At 35.2% G+C, this 25708-nt stretch overlaps 1 protein-coding gene across 3 annotated transcripts in view; it reads right to left on the reverse strand.

Annotated features, from left to right (window-relative positions):
• Window positions 1–303: 303 nt before the first annotated feature.
• NELL2 (neural EGFL like 2) overlaps window positions 304–25708 on the reverse strand; it is a 360977-nt gene continuing 335572 nt past the window's right edge. The window contains exons 17-21 of one of the 3 annotated variants that reach the window (XM_054444613.1): window positions 24484–24624; window positions 15282–15475; window positions 13973–14149; window positions 12102–12326; window positions 304–1015 (exon numbers count right to left, since the gene is read on the reverse strand). In XM_054444613.1, coding sequence (XP_054300588.1) covers window positions 965–1015; window positions 12102–12326; window positions 13973–14149; window positions 15282–15475; window positions 24484–24624 — 788 coding nt within the window. In that variant the 3' untranslated portion in view covers window positions 304–964. The remainder of the gene's footprint in view (window positions 1016–12101; window positions 12327–13972; window positions 14150–15281; window positions 15476–24483; window positions 24625–25708) is intronic. The other 2 variants (XM_063672658.1, XM_054444612.2) reach the window with 2 other exon arrangements.

Raw genomic sequence — 25708 nt, forward strand, 5'->3', positions numbered from 1 at the left:
TTGAAACCAGACAAGAATCAAGAGGAAAAGGAACCCACTATTAGGGTCTGTATAGGTCAACCACCCCAGGATGCACAGCAGGGTAGAAAGGGTGAAATTGAGGCTCTAGAGAGGAAGAACTAAGTTATCAATCACATCACTTACTTAGGCATATCATTTTCAATTTGGAAATTTGGAAATAGCAACTTTCAATTTAGAAATAGCATAGCAGGAGTTTATCATCAGCAGAACTAGAATGCAATTTTTATAGTGAATCATCTGTGGAAAAGAGGAACATATGAAACAAGATACTCAGACTCACATGTGTTATAAGGTAAGAGAAATATTTATTTAATTTTGCACAAGAACGAGCTTATACTGAACAAATTCAACCAAATAATATTAAGTGCAGTAAAACAAGGAAATACGGATGACTTTTCCTGTTAGAAAATATTAAGTAACCATGCCTGTGCATTATTTTTATCATTACAATAACTTGTTTCAGATTTCTTTTCAGAGTGTGTACTGTACATAACATGTTATAGCTTCTTTGCTTTACTTCTGAAAATATAATTCATTCACTGCCTGACATTTTATTTCTTGCAGTGAGGAACCTAACTGATTCGTGAAGATTCTGATCTAGAGGAAAATTTTCTGCACCAGTGAAGCTAGAGGCTTTCACAGATCCAATGGGCTCAGGCTTTCTATCCAGGGTTCAGGATGTCACGGTGTATACTGTGCGCCCATTTGTCTACATGGTGATGTGAGACACAGTAGAGGCAGACTCGAGGTCTAATTTTGCCCCAATAATTTTCCTTTTGTGATTTGGCAAGCCCCACAAATTTCATAATTGAAAGTTCGCTCAGCTATTAACAAAGCTGCATTTAGCTGCCCACAAATCACCCAATTTAAGTTTTAACTTTTTTTTGGTCTTTTTAATGAAAGAACATTCTTTTAACAGAAATCTCACATGAGACAGTTAACTTCACAGTTCCTGAAGGCACTGTGGATCCACTGAGCAACAGATGTGGCCATTCTAGATTAAAAAAAAGTAGAGAGAAAAACAGAGTATGAATTTTTAAGCCATTAGTAAATGATCACATTTATCGATTGGTACTTACAAATAAAACTGTATAATTTATTTCTGCATTCCTAAAAATTCAATGGCCCAATCACTTTTCATGACTCTACTATTGCAGACTCAATTATTATGCCCATTGTATTTGTAGGAAGTCATAAACTGGCTTTATTTACTCATCAGTATCCTCTGTATCACATTTGTTCTTTTATTTATTTGCAAAATATGTACTGAGTCTATGTAAGCACTACGTATATTAATAAATAAAGCAGACATGGTCACTACCTCACAGAGCAGGGTTTGCAGTTTATCTAGGGAGAACACTAGTAAGTACCGTGCAAACATATAATCAAAAATTGTGAAAAGTGCTAGAAAGGTGCTATGAACTAAATGTTTGCATCCTCTTAAAATCCACACGTTGAAATCCTAATCCCCAGTGTGATGGTATTAGGAGGTAAAGCCTTTGAGAGGTAATTAGTGAATGAGGGTAGAGCGCTCATGAATGGGATCAGTGCCCTTATAAAAAGATGAGAACACATGCGTCCTCTCTCTCTATCTACCATGTGATACAATGAGAAATGGCCATCTGCAAACAGGAAGTGTGTCCTTGCCAGATACCAGATCTGCCAGGGTCTGGATCTTGGAATGTGAGAAATCAATTTCTCAGCCTCCAGAATTGTGAGGAATGAATTGCCGTTGTTTAAGCCACCCAGTCTACGGTATTCTGTTACAGCAGCCTGAACTGACTAAGACAAAACGAAATAAACTAGGTGGTGGTGTCAGATTAATAAAAGACTAGCTACTTAGTCAGTGTCCAGGGTAGACTATTCTCTGAGGTGATATTTAAACCAAGACCTGGAGACTGCATGAAAAGATGGCCAAACGCACAGGGAACAGCATAAGGAGAGGCTTTGAAATGAGGAGAGTTTTGTGTAGTTAAGAAACCGAAAAAAACTTTGGGTAAGAATTTTCAGTTAGGGAAGAAAACTGTGGTGATGAAATAGGATAAATAGGCAGGGAAGGGCCAGATATGCATAATAAGTTTTTGATATAAGGTATCAAAACAATATAGTGTTGTACAAAGAAGAAAAATCTTCTATCCTATTCTTTTGATTCCCTGCACTCTTACTTTTCTCAACCAGCTAACTCATATGATAATGTTAATATCGTTTTTAAAACCGTGATGGTGATAATACCCCTCCACTCCTTAAGTGTGTACTTTGTGTCAGACACTTTGCCAGGCATTTAAAATACATTATCTAATTTCAACCTCACAGCATTCCCAGTGGGATTCCTATTAATAGTCACACGTTTTAGATTCAGAAACTTAAGATCAGAAAGCTTAAATATCATGTCCAAAATCACACAGCTAGTAAATGGTAGAGCTAGGATTAAAACTCAGGCTTGCCTGACTCTAAAATACATCCTCCATTATATAGTTTCTCTCAGAAAATTGGCTTTTGATGATTGAAATGCATTATACTTTAATATGATAAAAATCAAAAGTGTCTTTGTTTCTATAAGAGGAAACCTGAAAAGATTTTGATACTCTAGCCTTTGCTAAAGCACACCAATGAGGAAAAAGCCAGTATATATCCAAGAAGAATATTATCAGTTTAACTTATTTGCATCTTTTCTAACTTATTATTAAGCTGAATTCATATTCTGGCAGTGACAGACTCAACCATTTCTTAGACCTCTAGTGGCATTTTAAAGTTTTGTCATCATATGTCCAGCCCTTAACATATTCCTAGAGACAGAACTGTTCGATTGAGACTTATAGAACTCAGCTGTGCCCCAGAATCTCCAGATGCCCCAGGCTGGAACCACCTTTGCCTCTCCTGTCTGACAAAGGCCACTTCGAGGTGCCGGCTCAGAGGCACAGGTTTTCTGATCATAACCAGGTCACACAATCTTTCCTAATTCATTGGCCCAATAAAGTGATGGGTGTATCAGTTCCTGGGAATATCAGCTCCTCAAATTATATGGCTTTGGAGCAGAAATATAATTAGGGAATTTCTGGAGCTTTCCATCACTGAGTATGTGCAATTAGCATTAGAACCCTATGGGGAAGAAACCATTAGTATTGCACCCATAAGTATGTCTTAGGAAGGGATTCTTTGTTTTCTAAAATCTTCCAGGAGTGTGTTGCTTATTCCATATGGATATGTTCTGCTATAACAGGATTCTACAAACCATATCAATGGCAGCTCCTTAATTAGGGAAGCATGGACAACTAATAAAACATCCTACTTGGGTTCCAGTTTTACTGATAGCATAGTTTCTTATATAAGACTAACCCTCCTATAGATAACAACTATAAAGTCTGAACAAAATACAAAAATAATGATTGAAAGCAATGGAGAGTGTCAGGCAGACACTACAGCAGTTTCAATCTTTGAAAGAAGGAAAATGTACTGTGCGAGTGTTGTTTTCATTTGGTATTCCCCCTCAGGGCACTCCCCAGTCTGTGCAGCTTGAGATAACTATAAGGAAAGCACAAAGCCACAATCTCACTGAGGTGTCAGAGGACAGCTTGGGGGTTGTCAGAGTGGCTGGAAATTGAGGGGGAAATATCTATAAAAGAAGAAGTGAATCAGTAAACAAACTCCTTTCAAATCCTTGGCTGATCTTTGAGTTGCAGAAGAGATTCTAAAGAGAAAATCAAGAGAGCCACAGTTTGAAGGTTGAAAGATATGAGAAGAGCTTTCAGATGCTGCTCACTGAAGCAGTGCGTCAAATCTGTGTCCTTCTAAGATATAAAGGATTGATAAACAGTTTAAGTTTTCCTTAGACTTCTATCTCTCACCACCTACAAAAGATCAACTAAAAATGGATTAAAGATTTACATGTAATATTAATACCTGCAACTAAAAAACTACTGGAAGAAAACATAAGACAAATGCTTCAGGACACAGGTCTAGGCAAATATTTTATGGGTGAGACCACAAAAGCACAGGTAACAAAAACAAAAACAGATAAATGAGACTATATGAAACTAAAAAGCTTCTGCACAGCAAAGAAAAAAATCAACAGAATGAAGAGACAACTTGCAGAATGGCAGAAAATATTTGCAAACTATTCATCTGACAAGAGACTCATATCCAGAATGTACAAGGAACTCAAATAACAGCAAAACACTGCAAGTAATCCAATTAAAAATGGGCAAAGGATTTGAATAGATATTGCTGAAAAGAAGTCATACAAATGACCAACACATATATTAAAAATGCTCAACATCACTAATCATCAAGGAAATGCAGGTCAAAACCACAATGAGCTATCATCTCACTCCAGTTAGAACAGCTTTTATTAAAGAGCAACAAATTACAAATGCTGGTGAGGATGCAGAGAAACAGGAACCCTTGGGCACTGTTGGTGGGACTGTAAATTAGTACAGCCATTATAAAAAACAGTATGAAAGTTTCTCAAAAAACTAAAATGATCTAACATATGATCCAGCAATCTCACTACTGGGTTTTTACTGAAAGGAAAAAAAATCAGTATATTGACGATGTATCTGAATCCCCATGCAGTATTTTTGACAATCACCAAGATATGTAATCAACCTAAATGTCTATCAACAGATGAATGAACAAAGAAAATGTGGCATATATCCACAATGGAATACCATCCAGACATAAGAAGAATGAAATCTTGTCATTTTCAACAACATGGATGAGCCTTGGAGGACATTATGTGAAATAAGCCAGGTGCAGAAAGATGCATACTACATGTTCTCTCTCATATGTTGGAACTAAAAAATTCATCTTATAGAAGAATTATGGTTATCAGAAGCTAGGAGGAGTATAGGGGAGAGGAAGATAGGAAGATGTTGGTTAAAGTATACAAAATTACACAGCTGGATAGGAGGAATAAGTTCTAGTGTTCTATAACACTGTAGGATAAATATAATTAGTAATAATTTATTGTATATGTTCAGAAATATAGAAGAAAGGATTTTGAATGTTCCCACCACAAAGTAATAAATGCTTGAGGTAAAAAATACCCTAATTACCGTGATCATTGCACACTGTACAAATGTATCAACACTCTGTACCCCCATAAATATGTGCTACCACTATGTGTCAACCAAACATAAAAGGAAAAACCAAACAATTCAAGCTTTCCATTGAAGGCCTAAAAGGGCCATGATTAGGTGTAAAACAATACCTACAGATTAAGAGATTCATGCTGAAACTAAAGGTAAATTTGAAACGGACCCACCTAACTGTTGTAAAGCCAACCTCTAATAAGTGCTAGGTTATTGGCCAATAATTTACAACCTGCTAGAACAAAAACAGTCTTCACAAGAAGCCAGTGGAACCTATGGTCTATAAAATATCATCCATCATATCCAATATATTATAAAAATTAATAGACATGTGAAGAAAAACAGGAAAATGTGGCTCCTAATGAGAAAAAGTAGTGAATGGAAAATGACTCGAAGATGATCCAGATGTTGTAATTAGCAAAGACTGGAAAGTATCTATCATAAATATGCTCAAAAATGTTAAAAGATACAGTCATAATGAATGAATAAATGGTAAAACTTGGCAGAGAAATTAAACTACTAAAAATTAAGTGGAAATTCTGAAACTGAAAAATGCAATATCTGAAATGAAAAGATTCACTGGATGAACCTAATAGCAGATTAGAGATGACAGAAGAAAAAGTCAGTAAATTTGAAGACAAAGCAATAGAAATTATCCAATCCATAAAACAAAGACAAAAATATTGAAATAAAAATAGAACTTTAGTGACCTTTAGGATAATTAAACCATCTAAGCAAATGTTTAATTGGAGTCTCAGAAAACTATGAGAGAAAAAAATGTGGCAGACAAAATATGTGAAAAAAAACAATGGCTCAACTTTTCTCAAGTTTGGTGAAATTACATCAACTTAGATATCCAAAAAGCCCAGCAAACACCAAAGAAAATAAGGACCAAAAAAAAAAAAAAATTAGACCTAAGTGCACCATAGTCAAACTACTAAAAACAAAGACAGAGAATCATGAAAGGAAAAAGTAGAGGAAAAAAGAAATACTGCATACAAGGGAATAAAAAAACAAATTATCACTGTATCAGAAACAATGGAAACTAGAAAATAATAGAATATCACCTTTAAAGTTCTGGAAACAAATATGTCAATCCTGAATTCTATATCCAGTGAAAATATTCTTCAAATATAAAGACACTTTCAGATAAATAAGAGTTGAAAGAACTTGTTACTAGCACACCTGCAATAAGGAAAATGCTAAGGAGTGTTATTCAAGCTGAAGGGAATGTAACCAGATGGAGACTCCAATATGTAAGAAGAAATGAAGAATACCAGAAATGGTAAATACGGTAGTCTTTCCTTATCTGCAGTTTATCTTTCCACAGTTTCAGTTACCTGTGGTCAACCATGGCCCAAACAAGTGAGTAAAATGTATGATAAAACATTCTGACAGACAGAGAGAGAGAGAGAGAGAGAGAGAGACAGAGATCACATTCATATAATTTTTATTACAGTATATTATTATAATTATTATATTTTATTATTAGTTATTGTTGTCAATCTCTTACTGTGCCTAACTTATAAATTAAATTTTATTGTAGGTATGTATAGAAAAAAACATAGTATATATAGTGTTTAATAAGGTTCAGTACTATTGTGGTTTCAGGCATCCACTTGGAGTCTTGGAACATATACCCCTTGTGGAAAAAGGAGTGATTACTATATGTGAATAAATATAAAATACACAATTTTTCTTTTCTTAATTTCTTCAAAAGACATAAAAATTATTAAAGCAAAAATAATAACATGGAACTGTAGGATTTACAGTGAACAGAGTTGTAAAATATATTACCGTTTTAGCACAAAAGCTGTGGGAATAAAATTATAACGTTGCAAAGTTCTTATATTTTATATGAGTAGTATAATACTATATCTAATTATAATATAATAAGTTAATGATATATATTATAATCCCTAGGACAACAAATAAAATAATATGAAGAGTTATGGTTTAAAATCCAATAGAAGAATTTAGATAAAATAAAAATGTTATTAAAGAAAAAGAAGGCAGGAATGGATAAACAGGTGTATAAAATATAGATGGGACAAATAGAAAACAAATGACAAAATGGTAGTCCTAAATCCATCAGTGTCACAAATTACATTAAATGTAAATAAACAAAACACTTTAATAAAAGACAGATTTTCACACTAGGTGAAAAATAAGAACAATATATTATCTATTAAAAATACACTTTAAATATAAAACTGTTGATAGATTGGAAGTAGATGAACAAAACAATATACTACTTTTTTGGCTAAATAAATATCAGACAAAATTAATTTCAAGTCAAGAAGCCTTGCTAGAGATAAGGAGAGATAAGGAGGGACATTACATAACAACAAAATGGTCAATTCAACAGAAGATATAAATGAGTACAAGCTGTGTAATTCAATTTATATGAAATTTTATAACAGGCAAAATGAATTTATTACAAAGAAATAAAATTAAGGTTGTCTACTGAAAGTAGGTGTTACCTGAAAGGGGATCCAAAGGTTCTCTCTGGAGTGTTGGATATATTCTGTATTTTGATTTATCAAACTCATCAAACTATATACTTAACTGTGAATTTCACTATAATAAATATTAACTTGATAAAAATGAAAATAAAAGTGACTCACTGAAACTCAGTCTGACTACTAGGAATAATAAGCACCTACTATCAAAACTCATTATAAAAAGTAATTATTTTTATATAGTGACAAAGTAAAATAAGTTTCCTTAAGACCCTGCTATTTTTGGCTATATTTATTGTTAAAGAAGTCCTTCCCACTCTTCATGCTAAACTTTGAAAATCAAGATTAGAAGACAGTCAACTTTTAATTTTCAGTTACACTTATATTTTTTAATCCTATTACTATCAATATTTCAATATGTTTTAATAGAGTCCATTTTCTTTATTTTCAAGCTTTTTGTAGTTAAATAAAGTGAATATGTAATTATACATAATTTTTTTTGTTGGTTTTCATTATTATCATGACCAGTACTTTTTTTTTTATTATACTTTAAGTTTTAGGGTACATGTGCACAACGTGCATAATATTTTTATCTTAATTTTTATTATAAGCATTGTGATTACTTCAACAGCTGAATAATAATATATAATCTTCTAATATGTAATTAGAATATATTATATAACACATCATATAACACATCATATAAGTATAACACACCCTATACAGCCTGTATACAATTGCATTGTATACAAAGTTACTATAACTTATTTAACTGTTCTATTGTTGGATATTTTAGTTTCTTCCTTAATTCTGTATGACAATGTTGAGATGGATATTGGCATGTATATAGCTTGTTTTATACTTTAGATTATTTCTTTAGGTTAGATTCTCAGACCTGGAATTAAAGAGAACAATATATTTGTGTGTGTGTATGGGAGGTGCGGATAGTATGTGTTGCATTGTGTATTTTTTAACGATATTAACAGTGCACAAAATAATAATTCCAGTATATCTCTGTCAGCATTAGAAATTATTACGAGAAACTTTTATACTATAGTATGTGAAAATAATTATTTATAATTTTAGTTTACAATTAAGGTTCAATTATTTAAAGGCTCAACGATTTCCTCTTTTATTTTAGTAAGTGTACTTTTTTAGTGAGTTGTTTATTTATCCTTTGCGGATTTATTTATGGGGGAAATAATTGCTTTTTAAAAAATTTTAGAGGCAAGGTCTTTGTCACCCAAGGTGGAGTGCAGTGGCATGATCACGGCTGACTGCAGCCTTGAACACCTAGGCTCAAGTGGGCCTTCTGAGCAGTTGGGAGTATAGGTATGAGCCACTGCACCCAGCAGTAAGTGCTTTTCTTATTAATGTTTATGTTTTTAATCTAACAAAGAAATCAAATCTGCTGAAGCTATTTTTCTAGTATGTAGTTGTGACTTTTTTTTTGTGCTAATTTTATGTATCTATAGAAGCACTAATCTTTTCTTTGAGGTATATTTTATCACTGATAAATTTTAAAAAGTATCTCCCTTCTAGAGTTTTGATAAATATTTAATTATATTTTCTTTATTTTAATTTATTTTAATATTTAACACTTTTTCCATGTGGAATTTGTTTTGATATGTAACATAATTTTTATAACTGTGTGTTATTTCCCTCAAATTGTTATCTAGTCATTCCATTACTTGTGAAATAATGTTTTCTTCCTCCATTGATTTGCAAAGTCCTGATCATACATTGAAAGCTTTATTATAATATTGCTCATTTATAGGTATTTTTTCCATAGATTGAGTTATCTATTCTAATGTTAGAAAAGAGGTCCACTGGCACAATTTCAAGTTTGCAGTTTTTGATAGATAAAGGCAACATTTACAAATGTGTGGTACCTACCCACCAACTACTTTCTCTCTCTCTCTCTCTCTCTCTCTCTCTCTCGTTCCCACTCTTGCCATGTGAAGTGCCTTCCCTGAAGCAGATCCCGGTACTGTTTCCTATACAGCCTGTAGAACTGTAAGCCAATCAAACCCCTTTTCTTTGCAAATTACCCAGTCTCAAGTATTTCTTTATAGCAATGCAAGAATGGCCTAACACAGTGTGCTATCTAATACGACAGCCAGTAGCCACATGTGGCTATTGTGCAATTGAAATGTGGCTAGTGTAACTAAGAAATTAAAATTTTCATATTATTTAATTTTAGTTAATTAAAATTTAAATAGCCACATGTGGCTACTGACTAGCATATTGAACAACAGAGTGTCAGATAATAAGCTGATAAAGAATAATTTCCAGGAGTGACTGTGTCTGGTTTTGCTTATCATTACACACCTGGTACCAGCACAATGCCCCACACAGTGTGTTTTTATCAATTAGAAACAAGTAACTCAGAGGGGAGTAGAATGGAGACATAATAAAATAGTGCCTTCAAAGCACTAAATTGTGAAGAATGCTTACCTCTAATGCAATACCTGAAGCTTGTTTTGCATAAACTTTATTTTCAAAATAACACAAAATCAGTGTAATAAAAATGAGTATTTGAGATAAATTTGACAAACTGAGCATATTTTTATTACTCATATGTAATAACAAGAGATAAAGAAAATAGTATCTAATAGTAACTTCTATGAATCAGTACTTACCTGACAGAAAGAAATGACTTTAATATCAAACTACACTTTCTGGAATATATTCCTATCAAGAGTTGAGAGATTATAGTAGTTGTTTATAAGGTAGTGAATGACAAGCTCATTCAAATTCTTTTTTTTTTTTTTTTTTGAGATGGAGTCTCGCTCTGTCGCCCAGGCTGGAGTGCAGTGGCACAATCTCGGCTCACTGCAAGCTCCAGCTCCCGGGTTTATGCCATTCTCCTGCCTCAGCCTCCCGAGTAGCTGGGACTACAGGCGCCCACCACCATGCCTGGCTAATTTTTTGTATTTTTTAGTAGAGACGGGGTATCACCGTGTTAGCCAGGATGGTCTCGATCTCCGGACCTTGTGATCTGACCACCTCGGCCTCCCAAAATGCTGGAATTACAGGCGTGAGCCACCGTGCCCGGCCTCATTCAAATTCTTTACCCCAGAAAACAGTCTGAGTTGTTTTCCTGCCTATTACTGTATGCATTTTCTTACTGGAAATATCCATCTGTGCTATATTTCATTTTTGTCTATCACTCAATATTTATTTTTGTCACTATTGCTCAGAAGAATAATCTCACAGAAAGATTAAGGGTGTAAGAGGACTCAACTCTATTTGGTAATTAAATGTCAGAAAGTATTTCCCTGTTAGTCACTAGTGCTAAGTTTCAAGATATGCACTATTAAGTATACACATATTAAATATATATTAAAGGAACATCGCATATACATTATTAGTAACTTTTAGTAACAGTAACTTTTAAATTTGCTAATGCATTTCATAAAACAGCAGTAAATGTTCACTCAAAAAGCTTTGCTTGATTGACAAATTGCATTGATTGAAAGAACTAGAAATTTGAGCTTGAAATAGATAAAAATGGCATCTCAAAGCTTAAAGCATTTTATATTTCTTTGTCCTGTTACTTCAACCTACTCTGGTAAGAATTTGTAGTAAGTGAATCTGAATTAAATTGCTCTGTAGGAAAAAAATTACAAAATGGAAATGCTCACTTAAAAAAATCAGAGCAGTTACAGATATCTGGCTATGTTATGCTGAGAAAAATCTGACACGTCTGCTATTTAATTGTTACTGTTAAGCCTTCAGGTTATTTATTTAGTTTTAGTGTTGATTACAAAATTATGACTATAAAGCATAATGGCCACAAAATTAAATTTTTGTAGAAATAATAATCAAATTAGAATGCTTCCAACATTGTCACTAATCTACAAACTCTATATGCTCTGACTACATTCATTGTATTTGTGCTCCCATTGAAGCAAAAGGCACAGAGCTCTATTTTCCAATGAGAATAAGGAGAAAGAGCTTTGTAATGGATTTTCTCCAACTGTATGAATAAAATATGGCAAAAAACAGATCTTAAATTTTTCAACTCAATGTAACTGACCACAACCAACCAAGAAATATGCCCATCTTTGCCATATTGATTTCCACTTTGGAAAATGTAATAAATCTACTTCGCTTATGTATCTTACGGACCTTGTAAAAGAACCAGCTAAAAATCAATAAAACAATATTGTCTCCTATCATGAAAGAAGAAACATGAGGTTTGTTGTCTCAGCTTTTTTAAAAGATGCGTACCGTTAGATACTTAGGACAATTTAAGTAGCTTGTTTCTATGCTGGTGATATAAATAACGGATCATTCTGGTTTCAGTCCATGCACTATCCTTGAATATACATCAGAGGGATGCCCATGACAGCCTTGGAACTAATAAAGCTGAGTGGCATTCCGCCCACCTATGTTTGAAAAATAAACAGAAAAAAAAAAAAACAAAAAAAACGTTCCCATTGTCCAGGTTGAGCACATTATTATCTATGAGCCCTGGGTGCAGCTGGCAAAGTGCTCACTATTTTAATTTAATGGGGTTTACCTTGCACTGGCAGAGAGTACACTCAGTGCCATGTTTGATCCAAGAGGACCCGGTGAAGCGAACCACATTCATCTCGTCCAGGCAAGTCTTGGTGATGTCATTGCGGATGGTGTCAGCCTGGCAAGGGTCTGTGACACAGCGCGGGCAGCACTCATTCTCTGGGAGAATGCTGAATTCACACTCCACATCTGGGCAAGGCAGGGGCCAACAATCAACTTCCCCTTGCTACAAGGAAAACAGATGTGCAAGGGCAGAGGGAGAGGGGGAGGAAATGGAGGGAGGCCAGGAAAAAGCAGATGAGCACAGTGTTTACTGAATACTAAATTATTTGATTGATATTTAAACTTAGATCTACAAAGCCCATGAATCTTTCAGGGAATCTACTAATACAAAGGCCCTATCAGAACGATGAGTTCTGTATTGCAGCTTGATTTTGAAACAATCTTCAGGATTTAAATAACACCAATAAAACAAAAGCAAAAATAACTCATCTTAAAACAATAAAATGTGCATGCCCCTATCTTTCCCATGACAAAGGAGAGAGGTTTCGATTTAACGTTTTTGCCCATGTGATACCTTTTTCATTCTTTTGCTATTTTTTCTAACCTATTATTCATTCCTTTATGCATAAAGAATGTTTTGTTCATTTACAAGAAAATAAACTATGTTTATTTTGTTCATTTACAAGAAAATAAAATATGAAGGGAATATGATGGTTTTTCTTTGTTCATTTTTATATTTTTCAGTGTAGAGACTTTGAAAAAAAAGAAACAAATCCTAGGAATTGATTTCATTCCTTTTTAATTCCACACAGGAAAATTGTGTGAATTGGATCTTTTTAAAAATGTAGTTCCCACCTGTTTCCTATTTTCTTCATAATTCTGAATCTCATGGCTTGGGAGATGAAAGCAGCCTTCAGGCACAGAAACTGACCTTGCTCTTTCCATTGATTTTTGGGTTGAAAGTATAAAAAGGAAGGAACAAAAAAGCTTTGCCTTAAAAATAACCTCACACAAATAGAAAGAAACTGGCCATAACTTTAAAAGTAGCATCTTCTGTGAAAGTTTCCGCTATAAAGACACATAGACCAATTTTCCTTTTCATTTACACCACTAGAAAGAAACAAGAAATTCGTTCAACTGAAAAAAGGCTTTATCAAGTCATTACTTTCTTCTTACTTATTGTTTCTAGTAGAAGTTTTATAAATATATAGAGAAATTCAATTCTAATATATATTTATTGCATATCCATATTATGTGCAAAACAAGGTGCCCACCAGAAGCATTGAAAATAACAATCTTTAGAAGGTTGGGGGGGGGCGGGGGGCGGAGTTGCTTTGTTTTTTAAGTCTAAACATAACTGATAGAAATGGGTTAACAAAAGTTCTACTTGGAAAAAGGAGTATTTTTTTTTTTTAATGAATGCCATTGTTTTATCAATAATTGTCTTTAAGTTAGCCTAAACTGGATAGGAATGGGAAAACTAGGAGAGTCTTTTCTTCTTTTGAGTATTTTTTTTATTTGAATGCCATTGTTCTATCAATAATTGTCTTTAAGTTAGCCTAAACTGGATAGGAATAGGGAAACTAGGAGAGTCTTTTCTTCTTTTGAGCTATGGAGATATTCCTGAAAGAGACATACATTACTGTCAGTGAAAGACTATTCAACACCTTGTATCACATCTACCTCAGAATATTCCTTCTTGGGTTGTGATCGTGTAACTATCACCTCATCATCCTAACCAGGCTCACTTTTTATAACTGTCAACACTGTGGCCTGGTGCTAGGTATTGGCAGATGGGGAGGGCGAGGTTGCTTCCCTATTTAGATTCTGGGCCTACATTTTCTTTCCACTTCATGTAGCTAAATTTACCAAGCAGCGGCACTGTTGACAATTCTGGACCCAGGTGTCACCACTGTTGTACAAAGTTTCCCCATTTTGATGGAGGCACTGACTACTAAGCCTTGGGTCACATTCAGGGCAGCAAAAAAGATCAACTGTGGGATTCTCACAGTCACAGACCATCCGTCGACACATAACGAATCCATTCTGTATGAAAAAGAAAAAAAGCAGTTACCAAAAACCTCCATTGCTCAATACAATCACACACACACACACACACACACACACACACACACACACACATTTCAGAGGGTGACTTGGAAGTTGAAATAATTCACACTGCTTATCCAATATAATACATTTTCTTTAACATTTCTTTTTTTAGCTAACACAAAGAAATTACCTAAGCTGGAGGATTTTCAATTTCCTTTCCACATGCTACTCCTCAAATGACCAGAAAATATTTTTTTTCAGAAATGACCAGCATAAAATAACCACTATGTATATAAATGTCTTCATTTATATATAAGTATATATTTGTATATTAGTATGGTAAGTTGCATACTAAGTAAATTTTGTTTTGTTTGAGGACATGTGTTTTAATATTTCATAGTTAATAACATATATATTACTAAATTTCTGGAGTATTTAAAACCTATGTTTTTGTATAAACTGTTATCAATTTCTTTTATGACAGTCAAGTTTTTGGTACATAATATTATTCATCTGAAAATAATTTGAGCATTTATTATAACTAGGTGCATACAACAGAATACCTATCTAAAACTGAAATATAGACCAAATAAATATTTTTCACTCTTGGATCATAGCATGTTCATTCTGACTTTATTTATGCAGTCATTCAAATATGATATTGTGACTAGGAAAAAATTAGCATGGTTAGTAATAAAATTTTATCGACATGTGGATAGATAAATACATTGGTATATCCATACAATGAAATATTATTCAGTATTAAAAAGAAATGGATTACAGATATAGGTAACAATATGAATGAATCTCAAAAACATAATGTTGAGAGAATGAAGTCAGACACAATATAGTATATACTATATAACTCCATTTATATGAGGCTCTAGAAAATACAAATTTGATCAATAGGGACTGGATGCAGTTTTTGCCTGGATCTAGGGTTGTGGGACTAACTAGGAAAGAACACAGGCAACATTTGGGATAATGGAAGTGTTCTGTTATATTAATTGTGATGGTAGGTAAGTGGATGTACACATTGTCAAAACTCATCAAACCATATACACACTTAAAACATACGCAAATTACAACTGAATAAAATTGATTAAAGTTTTTTATTTATACCAACCTGACATGAGCACACAGAGCACCTGTCATTTTCCAACACCCAAATCTGACCATTGTGCTTAACTTTTCCATCATGGATGCAGTCCCCTGTGCAATTCTTTCCATGAGGACATCGACAATCATATCCGCCATCCAAATTGAAGCAAATGGTATCATTGGCACAGCTGTGCCTCCCGGTCCCACACTCATCAATATCTATAGACAAGAAAAAGCAGCATGCAATGTGCTTAGAATATGTGCACTTTCAAACAACTGCAATCAGGCCAGTTGTCTCCTGACATAAGGTATTCAACTGTAAATTAATTTTCATCTTACTGGCTTGCATTTGTGATTAAATGTTGACTAAAGCAATGTTAATGATCTGGGGATTTCACAGGAAAATATTATCATGTTTGATTTAAAAAATCAGGTAACCTTGGCTAGAATTTCAACTTTTATATCTCTGTAAATAACAGGCTTTATGGAACATTTACATTTTTGAGAGTAAGAATATGACTCAATTTACCAAACAAAAACAGTTTAGCAGCGGAAATTCTAAAAGTGCCTATGATACTTTAATGGGGATATCATCCCCAGTGTTAAACTGGTGATTATAGAAAAATCCCTTCTTAGTGGGAGATAAAATGTCATAAGATCCCTGCAGCACTTTATGCAATATCAAACCTTATTCTTGCAGCTGCACCTGCCCCCCTCCATGAAGCTCTTTCCGTTGTTCTGCCTAGGTGATCTTCCCTTGCATTCCAGGCATTTTCATACAGTCCTTAGACCTTGACTCTCAACCACAGAAGGGCAAATAATCATCAGCAATTACCATCTCTCTTACAAAGAAACCACTATTTTTTAACTTTTGCATTTCAGATTATCATTTCGTCCCCTGCCTGACTCAACTGGCAACCGCCCATACTTCACCTGGCCTCACCTATTTCATGGCCATCACAGCCTAAAGCATTTTCATACAGATGAAAAGCAAACATGTCGTGACCCACAGATCAGGTCCATAAGAGGAGATGGGATTCATTTTTATTTACACCCGTAATCTAAAGGTCACAAGCCAAAATACATTTCAGAGACGTGGTATGAGTGGCAATAAGCAGTTATTTCCCATTTCATCAGTTGCCTCTGAGTAAAGGTCAAGAAAGAAAGAATTAAATCATGGCAGAAGTGGGTTAGAGACAAGATGGAGTGTATAGCTTTTAACTGGGGCGCTGTATACTGATTCTCCTTGAAGATTTAAAAAATAAAGTTTAGGAAATATCTTTATCAAATGATTGGACTTCAACATTAACTGAAGACTTGGACTAGTTAAAACTTGGCAATTTTAAATTTTTTATATACTTAAATTCTGCCATATATGTATTCCTGAAAGTAAGCCACAGGACTTTTTTTTTCTATTTGCCTTGATTTTTATTAGTTCCTACTTCAAGAAAACTAATGGATTGGATCAATAGCCAAAAAAGTGATTACAGAGCTTTATTAAGCTTGATTTGTTAAGGATAATATTACTTATTATTGTAGACTATGATCAGAAAGAAAACTGCTAGCCAGGATGAGAATACATTTTTTTTAAATTAAATACTATGGTTAATGTGTATTTTTTCCAATTAGAGAAAATTTTTCTCTCTGTAATAAAAATTAAATTTTATTAGCTAGTTTTATATTTGGTCTATTCGGAATGATATAGTACATCTGATGAGTTGATATTTGTCTCCCATTAAATATTTCTAGAATTAAGAATTATAATAAGCCAGAAAAACATAAACAAACCATAGTTATTTGGTCTCTTTGACAACAAGCTCTACAGACATCCTTACTACATAGCCTTTTTATGGTCTACTATAAAGACATTATTCCATGAATGGCAATGGCTGAATTTTTGCAATCATTTTATTTTGCTTGACACTTTAAAATAAAAGCTGTGTTATCAGATAATACTTTTTTTCCCCTTATAGGCAGAAAGATTCCACAGGATTGCTGCAAGGGACAAAGAAGAGATGTCCAGGCACGAGATGAATATGTATACTTAAATAAAGCACATCTATAATAAAGAAATAGAGTAAAAAGTTGCTCATAACAATGGTTGGCATGTGCTTGTTATACCTGGAAAAATGTGTGGGCAGATGCATCATAATGGACTAACTACAACCTCTTGCTATCCAAGGGGTTTGAGTTAGTTTGAACTCAGCTTGCCTTTTCTGCTTATTATCTACACTGGCTCTGACAATGCAGAAACTTTTCCCAACTAACTGGTGGTATAGAATTTTGGAACCCATTTTTACACATAGTTTGGTTATAACAAGATTCCCAAATTAAGTATCTATACAAGGTGTGTATTCTGTTTTGAAAAACCTATCATGGCATATACAAATTCCAACTTTAAAAATATTGATAACTCCTTTAGTGAGTGATTATTGAAGAACTAATGTTGCTAAATCCATTTGTCAGTGTCAATTCTCATGTAACTTGGTCTAGCAGAGCATTTGACACAACTTACTCCCTCTCCTTGATAAATTTTCCCTACTTGCTTCCTATCATGCTGGTAGCTCTTCCTGGATCTTTTTTTGTCTATACATTCTCTAGGTTTGGCAATTATACTATGATTAATATTTAGCCATGCAAAGAGTAGGTAAAGAGTGGTCTAGAGTGTCTTCGAGGCAAGAGTGTGCTTGAAGGCCCAACGTCTAGACCTATCAAGATGTGCTAGAGAAACAGAAGTGCTGGTATGACTGGAATGTTCAGTGAGAGAGCAGAGTAAACAGCATGTAGCTGAAGAGCTACTCAGGGCCCAGGTAAAGGTCATGTTAAGAAATTTGAACTTTTTCATAAAGCCAATAAAATGTCATTTTAGAGAAATGCAAAAAAAAAAAATCACAATCTGATTTTCATTTTAGACAGGTCCCTTTGGGTTCATTTTAGAAAAGAGATTTGAATGGATTAGAATTTGGAGCCAGGAGACCAGTTAATAGACTGTTTCCTTGGTCCAGGCAAAAGATGATCATACAATAAAAGCAGACTCTCATAGCGGTTGGAAAGTACCAGACTCTGAGTACTTTTCATATAATGATTTATTTAATCTTCACAACAACCCTCGAAGATATTAAATTTTGATTCTCACTTTATAAATGAGGAAATTGAGACATAATACTGTTACATAACTTGCCCAAGGTGACACAGCCACACAGCCAGTAGGCCCAGATGGGAACTGAAGCAATCATGCTCTAAGCCTGTGTTCTTAAGTACCATAATATACTGAGTTATAGCAGTGGGGACGCATAGAGACAACAGAGAGAATTAACACAACATAGTGATTTGTTGGCTTTGAAGATTAGAAAGAGAAATCAAGAACGATGTTTAGATTTCTGGCGTGGAAAATATGGTTGATGCTGTTTATGGAAAGAAGAGCAAGATTTTGCTGCGGAGCAGAAGAAGGGGGAGGGATGAAGGCAGAGTGTTCAGTTTAGGACTGGCTGAATTGCACTTCCTCTGGGCTTCCACTAGAGCTATTCAGTAAGTAGTTGGATATGTGTGTGTGGGGCTCAGAAAATAGGATTGGGTCAAAATGCGGATTTGATGCAGATTACTTTCATCATCTCCTTTCTCAAAAAGAGCCCTTCATACGCAGGTTCAAACTTCGTAGTACGGTATTTAGAGCTACTTCTTGTTTGCAATCATTTTCCCTATCTCGACTTGGCAATAATCTCATCATACTTAGCAAAGTCCTAAAGCAAATACTAGGTACTCTGAGAAGCCTTCCTTGATGCTAAAGAGCAAATAATTTCTCTTTGTTCCTTCACAGCATGACATTTATATTTTTTCTCAAAATCAAATGCTTTTCTCAATCACAGCGTTGGGCTGGAACAGAATATTTAAACTACTATCATGTAAACTTCATTTTTTTGGTATCAAAAGTACAGAAAACTTCACCAAACTTAAAGATTGTCCAGAAATTAAAGCAATAATGGGACATGTGGGCATAAATATAAGATATTTATGTGAAAAAAGATACTGGACTGTGTCTCAGAGAGAGACAAAACTTTAGGCACAGTGGAAATGGGGGATGGATAAGGAAAACAGGAATCTGGCCTGCTACTTCAGGATGAAATGTCTAAATCTCTGAGATAAATGGATGAGCAAAACAGCAAACAATTTGTATGAATGCAGCTTATAAACATGTATGTTGTAGATCACACAACTGTAACCTAAAAAGTAATGACACAGTGAAGTTATTTATTCATGCCTTCAAGTACGAGTCTTACACTTCAGAGTAATTGTAAAGCTACCATTGTGGCTTTGTCTACTTTCTTCCCCCCAGCAACAGAAAAACAGCACCTTCTCTGAGATAATCATACTCTTAAAATGGAATCCTTCTAAATACTAATATTACAATTCTACACATCACGGAAATTGCGTAAATGGAGAGTTGTTTAGAAGTATTCTTTTTATCTTTTTAAAAAAATATAACTTAGATGTGTTCTTTTAAAAAACTCCTTCATGCCGGGCATGCTGGCTCACGCCTGTAATCCCAGCACTTTAGAAGGCCGAGGCGGACGGATCACGAGGACAGGAGATTGAGACCATCCTGGCTAACACGGTGAAACCCCGTCTCTACTAAAAATGCAAAAAATTAGCCGGGCGTGGTGGCGGGCGCCTGTAGTCCCAGCTACTCGGGAGGCTGAGGCAGGAGAATGGCGTGAACCGGGGAGGCAGAGCTTGCTTCCAGTGAGCCGAGATCGCGCCACTGCACTCCAGCCTGGGCGACAGAGCGAGACTCCGTCTCAAAAAAAAATAATAAGAAGAATCCTTCAGAGCATGTTGTACTCTGACAGGGTAGTAGATTTTTCTGATAATCTTTATAAATTTTATTGGTAGATAATGGTAGAATCATCTTTCCAGAAGAGTTTTTTTTTTTTTTTTTTTTAAATAAGGTTTTTCAATGCTCCTATGTTTGTGGGTTTCCTTGAAAGGCCTTTTCTATGAAGATGAATCCTCCACTTTGCTATCTTCCTATTTGTAATGTGTTATTTTGATGTTTAGTTTAATTATCCTTGTTACTTTCTGGGCTGAACACTCGTGAATGCATTAATTATGTTTTATCCTGATCATTATTATGTATCTACTTTTAACTACATACACATATCCACTATGTGTCATACTAATATCTACATTCCAACACGGGTTATGTGCCTAATGCATTTCTAATGAAGAGATTAGCTATCTATTATTTATCTCAATCTTTTCATTGGACAAATAAATGTATCATCTACTATGTGCCAGACACTGTTCTAGGCATTGGAGATATGATAGCTGACAAGCAAACACAAACTATGACCTTTGAAGCTTACATTCTAAAGCAGATAATAAGCAAGCAAACACACAAATACATACTATAATTTCAGGTGACTTTACAATTTCTATCAAAAAAAGTGAAGCAGGGTAAGTGAATAGAGTGTCAGAGGTGGCAGACTATTTTAAATTAGCAGTCCAGGAGAAACCATTTGAGAAGAAATTTGAATTAAATGAAAGAAGAACCATGCAAAGATCTAGGGGAAGGGCATTCCACATAAAGTGACAGTACATGCAAAGAAATCTGTTTCGTATATTTTAGAAATGGTAAGAAGGCAAAGGATGCATATCATGTGAGCCCTTGTCAACCATGGTCAGGGTTTGCATATTGCTTTGAGAGAGGTGGAGAGGCTCCAGGAGTGTGAACAGAGGAGTAACATGATCTAACTTCAGTTTTAGAAGAATCACTCTGAATGTTATTAAAAAAAGACTCTAGGGGAATTGGGTGTGGAAGTAGGAAGACCAGTTTGGAGGCTGCTATAGTGGTTCAGGCAAAAGGTAGTAATGGCTTAGATTAAGATGTTAACAACGGAGGTGGTGAGGGGTGGTCAGACTGGGAATATATTTTGAAAGTTGAAACTGTGAGATTTGTTAATGTATGGAATGTGAGATATGAAGAAAAGAAGGAAGGAAACAATGACTCTAAGATGTAGTTCTGGGCAACTGTGTTAAGGGACCTGTAGGACTTACAGAGTAAATGAAAAGTTCTGTTTTAGTCATATTAAGTCTGAGTTGTCTATTAGAAGTCCAGGTTGAGCTACCTAGTAGGCCACTAGATGTAGAATCTGCAGCCAGGGCAGAGGTCTGAATTAGGGATATATAGATGGCATTTTAAGCCATGAAACTGGTTGACTTAGAGATTGAGAATGTATAGAAAAGACCGACAAGGCCTGAACCCTGGGGCATTTTGAGACAGTGAAAGAAAAGGCCTGTAGGAGAAAGGAGAAAAACAAGGAGAGAGTGGGGTACCTGAAGCCAAGTGAGGAAAATTATGTTTCGAGAGAAAGGAATGATCAACTGAGTCAAATGCCTGAGTAGTTGATCAACGAGATAGTAATTGATCAGTTAATTTGGCAAAGTAGAAATTGTTAATAATCTTGAAAGAAAAGCATTGGCTGGAGCAGTGAGACTAAAGTGTCACTGGAAGGAAGAAGGCAGAGATAACAAGTATTGAAAATTTTTTCAAGGAATTTTGTTCTAAAGGGGACAGAAAATTGGGAGATATGTCTGTAGAGTCAGGTGATGTCAAGGGAAGTTACTTTTTGTTTGCTTTTGTTTTGTTTTCAAAGATGGCTGCTACTCCTGACTCTTTGAACACTGACAGGAATGATGCAGTAGAAAAAGACTTAACAATATGGAAGAGAAAATTAATATTATATGGGCAGAATCCTTAAATAGGTGAGAGAGGATGAGATGCAAGATACAATGATGAGTTTGACTTTTGATAGGAGCGGGGCCACTTCCTCCAATAAAAGAGGAGGGAGAAAAAGCAGCAGGTATATAGAAATAAATGAGCAGATATATAGAAATAAATAAATAAGCGAGTATGGGTTGTGGTGGAAAGTGAGGCAGATCTCTTTTGACTACTTCTGTGTCTCAGTTAAGTAGGCAGGCCACTGACAGAGAATAAAGAGAAAGGAAGAAGCATCCAAAGTCTGAGGAGACTTAAGAAGTTGTGAAATGGCTGTTAATTGGAAAGTTGGAAGGGAGCGTAACTAAAGAAATGAAGTAGGAATGCTGGACAGTGCTGATGGCCCTTGCAGTAGGTAGCTTCTGAGATGGCCCCAGTGATACTCACCACTTAGTATTCAAGCCCTTGTGCAATCCCCTTCCCTTGAATGTGGGATGGACTTATTGACTTGATGCTAACAAATATAAAGTGTGAGAAGTGATGGAATGTCACATCTGACATGAGGTTATAAAAAGACTATGGCTCCCATATTGGGCATCTGCTCTTGGATTGCTTGCTTTAGGGGAAGCAAGCTCCCACGCCTTGAGGAGTGGCCCCTGTATTAAGGAAATGAGATCTGCCAATAGCCACATGAATGATCTTGGAAATAGATTCCCATTCCCCCCATTATCACCACAGACAAGCCTTCAATATAAGAAGACCACAGTACTGGTCAAGAACTTGACTGCAATGTCATGAAGGCCTTGAACCAGAGCCACCCAGCTAAGCTGTGCACAAATCCCTGACCCACAGCTGTTTTTAGCTGCTAAGCTTTGAGAACAATTTGTTAGGCATCAATAGATAACTAATACAACCCACTAGAGATTTGTGATCATAAATTTGAAAGACAGTGAATTTAGTTACAAACTTAATGTAAGACAGTCAACAGAGGTATGTGTATTTTTCTACTCACATCCAGATGCACAGAAAAAAGTGTGCAAGGATACTAACCCAAATTAAACATAGGTAACCTCTAGAGGATGAGTGGAAAAGATGGGGAAAGGGGGGAGGTGAAATGAAGATGCATACTCAGCTTTAATCCCTATACATGCTTCTGTATGATTTGCATTATTTATAATCAGCTTATATTCATTCTTTATGTGCATATAATCTTTTTAAAAGATGATCTCAATTAAATTCTATAAAATACAAACAAAGTAGCTTATCAGGGAAGAACAAAGTTCCAATGTCTGATCTGTCTTGAAACTATAATCTGTGGTTCCTGGCATTCTCTCCAGGGCTGGAAATGTTCACTCTGGAACATTCACCAATGCAAGATAAAGCCCTCAGACCATATTTAAGTGGTAACATGCAAATGCCAGGTTTTAGCCCCCAGTAAGGCAACAGCATTCCCATTCCTAGGTGGAAATCCTGATGAATACTCTGCTCAAGCTCCAGAGCTTGTCTGCTGCTGGCAAACAGGCTAGAAGCCTTGGCATCCAACACCCAAGTCTGTTTCACTTGTCTCTTTGTGAAAATCATTTGAGGCACAAGGATAAAAAACATCTTATCACTTAGGTGTCAAGAATCTTTAGGTTAGATTGTCAAAAGCTTTCATTGACTGTGTCATCTTAACCCCATTATCCTCTCAGGCTCTATGAAGGTGTAAATAAATGCAAATGGAGAAAATAATGAGTTCTCAAGTTGTGTTTTGTTTTTCATTCCTATGCCAAGACTTCTGATGGCAAATTCTTTCAGTGTGGGTAGTTTCCCTGATAATTATTCATGGGGCTCTGCTTGCTCTGTCTGCCTGGTTTCTAAAAATCATGCCCCTTCAATAGAGGCTACAGAGGAGCAGATTTGTCAATCCATTGAAAATAATTCAAAATTAATGGTAACTAATTGAATATAATCTGATTGGATTTTCTACTCCTCTTAGATTGAAAACTTAATGGAAGCAGGGACCATATCTTATGTATCCAACATTCAACAATTACTAAACATCTCTTACTTTGCCAGGCAAGTGTTATGTTAGGAATAGCCCTGAGTAGCATGCATTGTGTATATCATCCTTGGCCACATCATCATTGCATTTCCTCTATCCCCATTTTCCCTCTATCTTGCTTTTCTCATGTATTTTTGCTACCTGTTTTTGGATCAGATGCTTGCATGCTTTTGTTTTAAAAAATTTATGTGATACTACATGTTTTTCCATTCTAAAAACACCATTTAACCGTTGCAAGAATCCACAGAAAACTGGGTTAGTGTCACAAACTTTAATTATCTAAAAATAACATTAATTACCATAATTAGCAAGAAAAAGTTAGATTTTAACACATTTCCAATCACTGTTGTATGAACATACAGTAAAAACACTAATAACATTGGCTCAATGTCTTCTATTTATAGCTTATGATATATTCCTCAAGTTCAAGAGAAGTTCTTAAATTCTAGGTCTTCTCCTTGTACTGACCTTCACACGATTCTCCACTTGGTGAAAACATCCCATTGTCATGGTAGCCATCTCTGCACTCACAGTGGTACCATCCAGGCAGGTTAATGCAATTAGCACGACTGTCACATTGAACAAAACCATCAGAGCATTCATCAATGTCTGGCAAAAAAAAAAGAGGGATTTTATAAAATTATTTATTTTCTTTGAAAGAAACTAGAATATTCTGCTACAAGGCTACTAAAATTTTTAATGCCAGCAAATCCTTGAAACTGGGAAAATATAAAATTAAGAAAGTCTACTTGTTTGTTAACAGCTATACAGAAAGTATGTAGTGTTATTAGTAACAGGAGAAACATCTAGAAGGCTTCTTTGATGCAAAAGGCATTCCACTGTAGAAAATGGAAAGAATCCATATGTGATGGTCATTAGTGCTGCTCACCAAATATTTTAGCTCTTCTAGACACAAGCTAGGATTATGATTCTCCAGGCCCTTCAAGTTAGGTATGGCCACGTGATAAGTGAAGTGTCACTTAAGCCAGTTAAGGAGTGGTAAGTGTCACCTCTATGCAGAGCCTTTAAGATACAGTGTGTGATTCACATATGACCTTTCCCTATCACAATAACTAGCCATTTCCAGAGGCTCTAAAGACCTACCTGAGTTCCTGTAGGAGACAACCTGGGACACATTCCTTACTTACCTGGGATGGACTTACGGCATGAGAAAGAAATCAACCTTAGTTGACACTCTAATATAGATGACAATAGCATTCATGCATCAATATGCTTCACATGTTCAAGTATACATATTATTTATGTCACTTTCTACTGTGTTTCACACATACTACTTCATTCAACCCTCAAAAAAATCCTTCCATGTAGATAGTATATTGAACATGTGAAAAAAAAATGGAGGCAGAAGGAAATTATGAGATTTAACCAAAGTCACCTAAAAGTTCACAGTGCCTGACATTCAGGTGTGTGCTCCTTTATAGATGTAGATCATGCTGGATCTACTATACAAAGACAGCTATGGGTCTTAAGTCTCAGATATTTCCTCCAGAGGCTTATTACTGTTCCCAAATATTGAAAGCCCTTGATTCTTCTTGTTTGATTCTTCTTGTTTGGTCTACTGAATCATGAGAACATCCAACACCATCCAAGTACCTTCCTTTGCTCACAGGAGGAAAAGTAATCCCTGAAGTTGCTTTACAAAGTGTCTCCTTCTCATTAGCTCCTGGTTTTC

This window comes from Pongo pygmaeus, chromosome 10 (genome assembly GCF_028885625.2).
Source record: "Pongo pygmaeus isolate AG05252 chromosome 10, NHGRI_mPonPyg2-v2.0_pri, whole genome shotgun sequence".
In the NCBI taxonomy this organism is placed as follows: Eukaryota; Metazoa; Chordata; class Mammalia; order Primates; family Hominidae; genus Pongo; species Pongo pygmaeus.